At 67.3% G+C, this 9,078-nt stretch overlaps 4 protein-coding genes across 4 annotated transcripts; 2 read left to right on the top strand and 2 right to left on the bottom strand.

The window, feature by feature from the left end:
- Positions 1-311: 311 nt before the first annotated feature.
- Positions 312-3,302, top strand: FA09DRAFT_84638 (kinase-like protein). Its single transcript, XM_025745864.1, has 9 exons — positions 312-1,579; positions 1,631-1,745; positions 1,801-1,981; positions 2,043-2,209; positions 2,264-2,355; positions 2,410-2,548; positions 2,607-2,706; positions 2,760-3,017; positions 3,074-3,302. The coding sequence occupies exons 1-9, from the start codon at positions 806-808 to the stop codon at positions 3,162-3,164; spliced, it is 1,917 nt and encodes a 638-aa protein (XP_025597023.1). The 5' UTR covers positions 312-805; the 3' UTR covers positions 3,165-3,302.
- Positions 3,303-3,607: 305 nt separating this feature from the next.
- On the bottom strand, positions 3,608-4,522 carry FA09DRAFT_340096 (hypothetical protein; the record flags this gene model as incomplete). Its single annotated transcript, XM_025744287.1, has 5 exons — positions 3,608-3,703; positions 3,744-3,791; positions 3,859-3,923; positions 3,976-4,061; positions 4,137-4,522. 5 exons carry the CDS (start codon positions 4,520-4,522, stop codon positions 3,608-3,610), a joined length of 681 nt encoding a protein of 226 aa, XP_025597022.1.
- A 1,126-nt stretch (positions 4,523-5,648) lies between these two features.
- FA09DRAFT_331202 (mitochondrial carrier) lies at positions 5,649-7,512 on the top strand. The gene is made up of 4 exons (XM_025742915.1): positions 5,649-6,034; positions 6,148-6,380; positions 6,438-6,675; positions 6,729-7,512. Exons 1-4 carry the CDS (start codon positions 5,954-5,956, stop codon positions 7,233-7,235), a joined length of 1,059 nt encoding a protein of 352 aa, XP_025597021.1. The 5' UTR covers positions 5,649-5,953; the 3' UTR covers positions 7,236-7,512.
- On the bottom strand, positions 7,318-8,795 carry FA09DRAFT_326143 (hypothetical protein; the record flags this gene model as incomplete). The annotated part of the gene is made up of 2 exons (XM_025741194.1): positions 7,318-7,907; positions 7,958-8,795. The coding sequence occupies 2 exons, from the start codon at positions 8,793-8,795 to the stop codon at positions 7,318-7,320; spliced, it is 1,428 nt and encodes a 475-aa protein (XP_025597020.1).
- Between the last annotated feature and the right edge of the window lie 283 nt (positions 8,796-9,078).

Genomic DNA, 9,078 nt, shown 5'->3' with positions numbered 1-9,078 from the left:
CGGCAGCGGGGGCGGACTCGACTGCGCGCGCTGCATCATCGCTTTGCCTTGCGGCGCGCAAAGCAGCATCAGCAGCGCTTGCGGCATCAGCGGCGGAGCGCGCGGCGGCGGCCTTCAGCGGGCGGCGGCGCTGCTGTGCCGCAGAGGAGAGGCTGCCCCCACGCCGCGGCACGGCAGCGCAGCAGCAGCGGCGGCAGAGCAGCGAGGGCCGCAAGCTCCCGCGGTGCGCGCGCGGCGCGCCCACCGCGCCACGCCCGGCGCGCCTCACACACGGCGCGCGCGTCGAAGCCGTTGCTGCTCTTGCCGTTTGTCGAGGGCGTCATCGTCGACGGCGCCGGCAGGCTTCTCTTCTCCACACCCACGTCTCGCTCTCGCAGCCGCGCAGCACCACCCGCTTCTCTCGCACACCTCGCCGGCCGCAGAATGGCAACTCTGCCGCGGCAAAAGAAGCAGCGCCGCTCCGCGCCCGACGCGGCCGGCGCCGGCGCTGCGGCCCTCGACGACGCGCTCGCCCTCAACGCAGCCGCCTCCTCCTCCTCTCACGCCGCCAACGGCCACATGCACGCCGCCGCGGGGCCGTCGCACCAGCTGCACTACGATCCCGAGCAGCCGCCGCAGCTGCCGCCCGGCGCGCTGGCGTACAACCCCGCCGACGCGCCCATGCTGCCGCGCCGGCCGTACAACACACGCGTGCCCGCCAGCGTGCGCGAGGTCATCGGCGGACGGGTGAGTGCTGCTCTGCGATGTGGCCCTCGCTGCGTCACGTGGATCTGTGCCTCGCCGCCGTGCCAGGGACTGGAGAGGGATGCGAGACGGCTGCGCGCCGGCAGAGTGGAGTAGCTTGGCTGCTGGCTGCGGCTGCGGCGGCGCGGCGGCGCCATCTCCACGCCGCTGCGGCGCGCGGCGATGGCGCAGGCAACGCGTCGCTGGCGCCGCTCCGGCCCACGCCGCAGCACGAATGGCGTCGCCGCGCCTCTGCTGCCAGTCAGACATTGCGCTGCATCAGACAACGGCACGGTGCCGTGTGGAGAATGCGGCCACACATCCTGACCCGCTCGCGACGCAGCCGACGCTGATGACCGGCGCCGCGCCCTCCACACAGGAGCACGAGGTCATCCTCATCTCGGACGGCGAGGAGGACGATGCGCCGCCGGCACAGCCGCTCGCCGCCGATGCGTATGCGGGCTCCTACTCGCGCTATCCTGCCGCACCCGGCCGGACGACGCGGGCCGCGGCGGCGCTGGGCAACGGCAAGGCGCGCTATCATCCCGACGACGCCGAGCTCGACGCGACGGCCGGCGTCAAGGCCAAGCGCAAGGCCGCGCTCGACGACGACGAAGCTGCGTATCCACCAGCAGACGGCGCGCTCGGCGCCGACGTGAAGCGGAGACGGCGAGAGGACCCGGCGACGGGCGGACTGCCAGTGCCCAGCGCAGCAGACTATCCTCCAGACCGGCAGTACGCGCAACTCGGCGCGTCGACGTCTGGCGCTCTCGACGCCTATGCGAACGGCGCAGCTGCACGCGCGCCCGCCGCTGCGGTGTATGATTCCGGAGATGCGTCGCGGCAACGACGAGAGGTGAGTGCCGCGCTGGGCGCCGCATGGGCATGAGCTCACTTCGCCGCACAGGTGCCGCAGCAGGACTATCCCCCGCGGCCAGCACGCGTCGCCATCCAGTCGCTGCCTGTCGCGGACAAAGAGGGCCACTTCATCGTGCGCAAGGGCGAGGACGTCACTGAGCGCTGTGAGTGTGCCTGTTCGCCGACGGCGCTCGCGCCTCGGCTGATCCCTCTGCACAGACAAAATCATGCAGCAGCTGGGTCAGGGCACGTTTGGCAAGGTCGTCGAGTGCTGGGACCGGTCAAAGCGGCGCTACGTCGCGATCAAGATCATCCGTGCGGTGCAGAAGTACCGCGATGCGAGCCAGATTGAGGTGCGCGTGCTGCAGAAGCTGCGCGAGCACGACCCGAACAACGACAAGTGAGTTGGCGCCCGGCTTGCAAACGCGTGCGACATGTCCTCACCGCCTTTTCGTCTCCAGCAAGTGCATCCACCTGATCGACATGTTCAACTATCGCAACCACGTCTGCATCGTCACCGAGCTGCTCGGCCAGAGCGTGTTCGACTTTCTCAAGGAGAACCAGTTTGCGTCGTTCCCGCCGCGGCATATCTGGTCCTTTGCGAAGCAGCTGCTGCGCAGCGTGGCCTGTGAGTCGGCGTCGCGGTTCGAGCGTCCTGGCACCTCGCTGACCACGCTCTCAGTCCTGCATCGCCTCAACCTCGTGCACACCGACCTCAAGCCGGAGAACATCCTGCTCGTCGACAGCACGGCGGACGTCGTTGCCCTGTCCAAGGTCAGCGCGCGCGCGCCGCACCGAAGCGTGCGCTGCTGACCCGTGCTCCTGCAGCGGCCGAATGCGCGGCGCAAGCGCGTGCTGCGCAACTCTGAGATCCGGCTGATCGACTTTGGCTCGGCCACGTTCGACAACGAGTACCACTCGCAGGTCGTGTCCACGCGGCACTACCGCGCGCCGGAGATCATCCTGCGTGAGTTGCGGCTGAGCTCACTGGAGGCACGGCTGGCTGACGCGCTCGCCTGGCGCAGAGATGGGCTGGTCCTTCCCGTGCGACGCGTGGTCCATTGGCTGCATCCTGGTCGAGTTCTTCACCGGCGACGCGCTCTTCCAGACGCACGACAACCTCGAGTGAGTCGCGCGAGCGAGTGACAGGCGAGCACCTGCTGATGCCGCGGCGACAGACATCTGGCGATGATGGAGGTGGTGCTCGGGCCGATGCCCGACAACTACCGGCGCAAGGCCGAGTCGACGAAGCCAGACTACTTCCACGGCGGCCAGGTGCACTACCCGAACAAGGAGACGCAGCCGCACAGCAAGCGCTACATGAAGCGCATGAAGCGCCTGCAGGACATCGTCAGCGGGCCAGCGGCGTTTCAGAAGCACAACTCGCGCTTCCTCAACCTGCTGCAGCGGCTGCTGGCGTTTGACCCGGCGCAACGGTGAGCATGCAACGTCCACAGTGCCGCGATGCAGGCTCACACCATTCACGGCGCAGGATCAAAGTCGCAGATGCGCTCAACCACCCGTACTTTGACCTCGTCGACTCCGAGTTCCCCGGCCCGCCATGTCCGGCACCCGGGCAATAACGCCGCTCATCACACCTCGCGCACCACCATCTAGACGACGCTGCGGCGAGACGTGCGCTCTGTGGGCGCCTCCTCTCAGCCCGGCGAGCAGCACGCTTCCCTAATCATATCCCGGCCCCGACCCCTCTCGCTTCCGTCTCTGCCCCATGTCTTTTACGCGCGCGCGGTTCCATCTAGGCGTCCTCGGCATCCCTCATCAGCGCGCTCGGCTCCACTCAATGCACCGTATCCACCGCCGTTGCGTCGATGCCCTGTCGGCAGGCCGTTCTGTGCGCCTTACTGCGAGGAACGAGACGCTAGCCGGCGGCCACGCACAAGCCACGCACGCAGTGCACGGCGGACGCCACAGGCAGCAAATGGGGCATGATGCATCTCTTGGGCCTGGCAGACACCCGGGCGCCGTCGCGCGACACCAAACACGCAGCATTCCTCGTCACCGCATCCTAGGCCGCGCTGTAGCTCACGGTCGTAGTGGTGTAATCCGTCACCGTATACGCGGATGTGGTGGTGAGCGTTTCGGTCGGCGTCGGGAGTGTCGTCTGAGCGGAGCTCGTCAGCCCTGCAGCCGACCTCACTTACGAAAATGAGCTTCGTCATCGTCTCCGTCGAGGTGGGCTCGAGCGTGATCTGAGGGGGACGAGGCGAGTGAGTAGAGTAATTGCAGCGTCTGTACCAGTACCGCATGCGTGCGCACCGTCGTTGTCGCGCGCTGAATCTGCGTCGCTGTGCGCGTGGTGGGCGCGAGAATGCACCCGCAGGCTGCGGCTGCGTCAGACACTCGGTCATGCTGCCGTCCTCTGCGTCGGCTCACCATTGTAGATGCGCGCCGCGTAGCGGCCGATGTTCTGGGGGCTCAGGTACGGCCGCAGCGCGGCAGGAGCGCGCTCCTCGTACTCCCTGCGTTGGCTGCGGCGGCACGGGGGAGACCATCAATCAGCCGAGGCATGCGCTCATCTCGCCTTGACCACTGACCTGCAGTCGTAATCGATGATACCATACTTGTAGAACGATTCAGTCACGGTCACGACATCATACAGAGTCTCGACTGTGGTGACTGGCTGCGGCGTCTCGGTGGCGACGACGGTGGTGGTTGTTGTGGTCACTTCCAGCGGACGTGTCGAGACGGTGTCGGTGGCCTGCACCGTCTCGGTGCTGGTGACGACGCTCGGACGCCGGATGAAGGCGCGGCAGAAGGCGGCGGCCTGCGGCTGGATGCGCGGGTCGCGCAGAATGGCGAGCAGCGGGTCGCGGTTCGAGCTGGCGCAGAAGTCGGCCGCTGCACGCTGCGGCGCCGGTGATGCGGTGGCGAGCGGAGCGGCGACGAGCGCCAGTGCGGCGAGGAGGAAAGAGAAGCGCATTGTTGGTCACGGATGGGCCTGCGAGCGGCTGCGGCTGGAGAGGGCGCTCTTTTATGGTGCGATGCCGCTGCGCAGCAACAGGGCTGCCCGCTCTCGGCCTCCGACAGGGGCCACCCTTGCTCTCCTCTGTGCTGCCTCTTGACGACTGGAGCTCCCTGTGCTGCCGTCTCGGAGCCTACGCCGTACCTTGCATCTGGTGTGGCGGAGCGAGCGTCGGAGCGAGCGAGGCCATGCATGCGACGCCGCCCCTTGGGCAGCATCTGAGGAGCGGCCGAAGCATCGCTCACATACTCGCTCATCGGGCGATCATGCGCGACGCATGCGCGTCCCCGCGTAGGAGCGGTGCGCAGTTGCATGGGAGCAGGAGCCGCGCAGACCCTGCTGCCCGCCGCTGCCGACACGGCTCCCGCCTCGTGGGCGGCCATGCCCGGTGCTTCACTGGTGCTGGCGGCTTGAGCGCACCGTCAGCAGAGCAAACTGGCACCGTGTGTGTCTTCTCGTCGTGCTGTCAGCACCGCGGCCGCGAAGGCTCAGAAAGCCTCTGCGTGTCGCTGGCTCGTCTGCTGGACGCGTTTGCCAGCGCCCTCTGCGCGCGCCGCGCCGCATGACGGTTCGGCGAGGCATCGGGCCGAAGCATCGGGCCGACGCACCTGCAGGTGCACCTCGTGCTTCGCGAGCCGTGTAGCAGGCAGGCGCTGTCGTGTCTGAATGCTGCTCGCTCGCCCCGGCCGCTCGCTTGGGCTTCGAGGTGCGTCCTCGCCGGCTGCGCCAGTCGTGGGGCAAGCGAAAGACCTCAGGCGGTGCATCGGGACTCGGGTGAGAGCATCGGCCGCCCTCGCCTCGATGTGAGGCCTCCGAGATCGATCTGACTTTCGGTCTGCTGGTTATCACTGCGCCCGTCGTCCTGTCTTGAGCACCGGCCTCGAATTGTGCAGCGCAGCAAAGCAGCAAATCCGTGCTGCAGAGGGAGGCCTGGCGGGGGTGTAGGCGCGAGGAGCGCCCAGCTCGGGCGGCTCATGTCAGCGGCCGGGCCGGGCGCACCGGGAGTCGGGCCGCGGGAAGGAAGCGCAGCAGCCGCGCGCGGCAGCGACCGCGAGATCTCCACCTGCTGCTCGCGCCTGGCCCTCTTGCCTCGCACCTCTGACTCCTCGCCTCTCTGCTCGACCTTCTGCTGCAAGTGCCCGACACCTCGACCTCATCCGTCCTTCCAGTCCGCTCTGCTCCTTTGCATCGCTCCTCTCGCTCCAGGTGGATTGCACTCAGACAGCCTCGCCGCTGCGTTCTTCCGGCGCTCCTCCACTCGCCGCCACGCGGGCCTGCTGGGCCTTACCCGGCACTCGCCAAGCAACTGCCTCAGGACAGGGCTCGTCAACTGGCTCTCTGTTCTGATCCGTCCGCGCGTCGTCTTTGCCACGCTCGCTTGCTGCGATCATGGCGGACGCCACCAGCCTGTCCGCGGCCGCTGCTGCACGGGCGCAGGAGGCGCTCGAACGTCTCGCGGCCAAGCCAAAGGTGAGCATGCTGGTCTGCGGCGAAAGCAGGAGGCACGCATCCTCGTTCGAGAGCGCTACCGGTAGCCTCGACTCCTTTGCTGCGCCGCTTGCTGATGCCTGGCTCTTGCTCAGCGCAAGATTCCGCCGTATGCGACACTGCTCTCGGGCGGCGCCTCAGGCCTGGCCTCGTGTCTCTTGCTACAGCCGCTTGACCTGCTCAAGACGCGCATGCAGCAAGCGCCCGATCCGTCCACTTCGCGCACTCGTGAAGGGCGCACGGCTCGTCTGCTGCGCACGGCTCGCACAGTCGTCAGCACCGAAGGCGTGCAGGGCCTGTGGCGCGGCACTGGTCCGACGGTGGTGCGGTGAGTTGATGACGCTGGACCGCATGGCGAGCTCCGAGCTCACACACGTCCTGGCAGCAACGTACCTGGCGTCGCCCTCTACTTCTACTCCGTCACGGAGCTGCGGCGCATCTTCTCCACGAGCTCAATACCGCTGCTGTCGCTGCCGACGCGGCCGGTGCTGCCCGAACGAGCGGGCCAGAGCAGCACCATGGCCGAGCTCACGACGCTGGGTAACGTCGTGACCGGTGCTGTGGCTCGCACGGCCATCGGCTTTGTCCTCTGCCCTGTGACTGTCGTCAAGGCGCGCTTCGAGGTGAGATGGAAGTGCAGGTAGCTCTTGAGCAGCCGCTGACGCGCATCTGCCAGTCATCACACTTCGCACCGCAAGCGTACTCGTCAATATCCAGTGCACTGCGGCACATCTACGTGACAGACGGCGTGCGCGGCCTCTTCCAGGGCTTCTCGGCGACGGCGCTGCGGGATGCGCCATACGCTGGCATGTACATGGCCTCGTACGAGGGAGCAAAGGCGTGGCTGGGCAGGAGCAGAGGCACGGGCGATCCAGGTGTCGTGGTGCTGAGCGGTGAGTCGCTTGTCCGAAGGCCTAACGCACAGTGGCTCATGTCGCGGCTGTTCAGGTCTCATGGCCGGCACGGCGGCGACGCTGGCCACGCATCCCTTCGACATCCTCAAGACGCGCCTGCAGACCGATCCGCGACACGGGCGAGCGAGTGGTCCGACCGAGGCACTCTCGCTGCTCGGGACAGCGCGCCATGTGTGGCGGACAGAGGGCTCCGGCGCGTTCCTCGATGGTCTTGGCCTGCGCTGTGCGCGCAAGGCAGCGAGCAGCGCCATCGGCTGGGGCATCTTTGAGGCGGGACGCGGCGCCTGGGCTCGGCGGGATGAGGCGCGGCGGCGAGAATAGTCATGACGTCTGCATGAAGAGCTCGGCTGTTCAAAAGGCGAGCGCTCCTGTGATGTGGTCCGGGTCGACGAGCTCTAGACCCTTGAGCCGCAGCGTGACGGCGTCCTGCCCGTTGATGGTCTCGAGGTTCGGACACGCGCGCACAAAGTCGGTGAATGAGGGCGCCGTGTGCTGCTGCGGGAAGGGATCGACTTGCAGGTTGCGCAGCGCAGGGAAGACAGCCTCAGGCGCACCCGAATCCTGGGCGTCACCGACGCGATCAAAGCGCCATGCCGTGGTCAGCGACGTCCACAGCGCATCATAGTTCGTGAAAGCGCCGCTGACGTCGAGCACGAGACGCAGGTCTGAAAGTGTGTGGCGGCACGACGCCAGCGCCTTGTCGAGCGGCGGCTCGGGCGTCACGGCGTAGATGTCGAGCTTTTCAAGTGCCTTCCAGCAGCCGGCGTTGATCAGAGTGTCGGAGTGCAGCACGGCCGTCTTGGACGAGGACATGCTCAGGGAGAGCAGAGGAGCGCGGAGTGCGAGCAGCAGCGGCGGGAGATGGGGCAAGAGCAGATGCCCGTCGTAGTCGATGAGGCGCAGATGACGCACAGCGCGGAACCAGGAGAGGTATGGATGCCCTGCAGCTGCTGTCAGCGGTGCAGTGTCGCGTGGCTCAATGCGGACTCACCTGGCCAGAAGATGCCACAAGAGAGGCTCAGCCGCTCGATGCAAGAAGTTGGCTCGTCGAGGGCGGCATCCGCAGCCAGTACCTGCGCGCTACCATTGATCGGATACGAGCCTGGCCGATCGCTGCGCTCCCACGTTCGCACAGCTGCGCTCTGCTCGCTGGTGACTGCAGCGCGTGCCGCCTTTTGTGCGGCATCTGCCAGCGAGCGGACGGCTGGCGGAAGCAGGAGGCGCAAAGTGGGCGCTTCTGGCTCCTCCTCGGCCTCCCACTCGAGCTGCACGAAGCGCTCGGGCGCACAGACGCTGAGCAGAGCCCGCAGCGCCGTCTGGTTCACTGCGGGCAGATGTCGTGGGTAGCGCAGGGCAAGAGATCGGATGTGCGCTGCAGGATTTCGCAGGCGACCTTGCGGCATGCGCGAGTAGTACGAGAGCACCCAGAGCAGCGTCGAGAGGCGCAGCGGGTGCTCGAGCACCACGCGCGGCCATACCTGTGGCGCAAGCAGCTTGTGTAAGGCGCACGACGAGGCTGAGAGGCTGAGCAGCGTCCTGTAGGCTTCAGCATCGCTCGAGGTAGATGCACGCCATGCGTGGTGGTCGCTTGACGTGCCGAGATGCGAGGCGACGAGGAGCAGCAGCTCGGTGGGAAGCGTTGGTCCAAGACAGTCTATGCTTGCACGCGAGCCGCTCGCTGCAGGGCGCGCTGCACTGCTCTTGCTCGGCGCGGCTGCTGACCGTGAAGCCTGCGTAGCACATGAGCTGGACGGCGCGAACGACGACTGCAGTGCGAGATGCGCAATCGCGGCCTCGAAGTCGGCTGCCGGCACGAGGCCGTTGGCCATCCTTGCTGCTCTGCGCCGCTTGCGACGCCGCTATGTGCGCATCGAGGCGCAAGCGCACATGTGCGAGGGTCCGTATCTCTGACAGCGACTTCCAGGCGCGTCTCGCGAGCTTTGTTGTCCTGACGGAGTGAGCGTAGCTTGAGGTTGTGGGAGTCGAGAGGCAGGAGGGAAGGGTCCTGCACGCCGCCGCAACTCCGCGGATTCCGTTGGCGCGGCGCGGCGCACGAGCCACCCCCGCATTCGCAGCATGCGAGGGCTCGACCCGGCCATCTGCCAGCGAAGC

Source organism: Tilletiopsis washingtonensis, assembly GCF_003144115.1.
Source record: "Tilletiopsis washingtonensis strain MCA 4186 unplaced genomic scaffold FA09scaffold_16, whole genome shotgun sequence".
NCBI lineage: Eukaryota > Fungi > Basidiomycota > Exobasidiomycetes > Entylomatales > Tilletiopsis > Tilletiopsis washingtonensis.
The sequence above is the reverse complement of the archived record's forward strand: the minus strand, read 5'-3'. Positions and strand labels throughout refer to the sequence as shown.

What these genes read in the sequence shown, in the direction of transcription:
- FA09DRAFT_84638 (XM_025745864.1), top strand. Translation starts at nt 806, where the DNA reads ATGCGAGACGGCTGCGCGCCGGCAGAGTGGAGTAGCTTGGCTGCTGGC. An exon ending in CAGACGCACGACAACCTCGA is followed by an intron (nt 2,707 to 2,759) that starts GTGAGTCGCGCG and finishes CCGCGGCGACAG; the next exon opens with ACATCTGGCGATGATGGAGG. An exon ending in GCGTTTGACCCGGCGCAACG is followed by an intron (nt 3,018 to 3,073) that starts GTGAGCATGCAA and finishes TTCACGGCGCAG; the next exon opens with GATCAAAGTCGCAGATGCGC.
- FA09DRAFT_331202 (XM_025742915.1), top strand. Translation starts at nt 5,954, where the DNA reads ATGGCGGACGCCACCAGCCTGTCCGCGGCCGCTGCTGCACGGGCGCAG. An exon ending in ACTGGTCCGACGGTGGTGCG is followed by an intron (nt 6,381 to 6,437) that starts GTGAGTTGATGA and finishes ACGTCCTGGCAG; the next exon opens with CAACGTACCTGGCGTCGCCC. An exon ending in TCGTCAAGGCGCGCTTCGAG is followed by an intron (nt 6,676 to 6,728) that starts GTGAGATGGAAG and finishes CGCATCTGCCAG; the next exon opens with TCATCACACTTCGCACCGCA.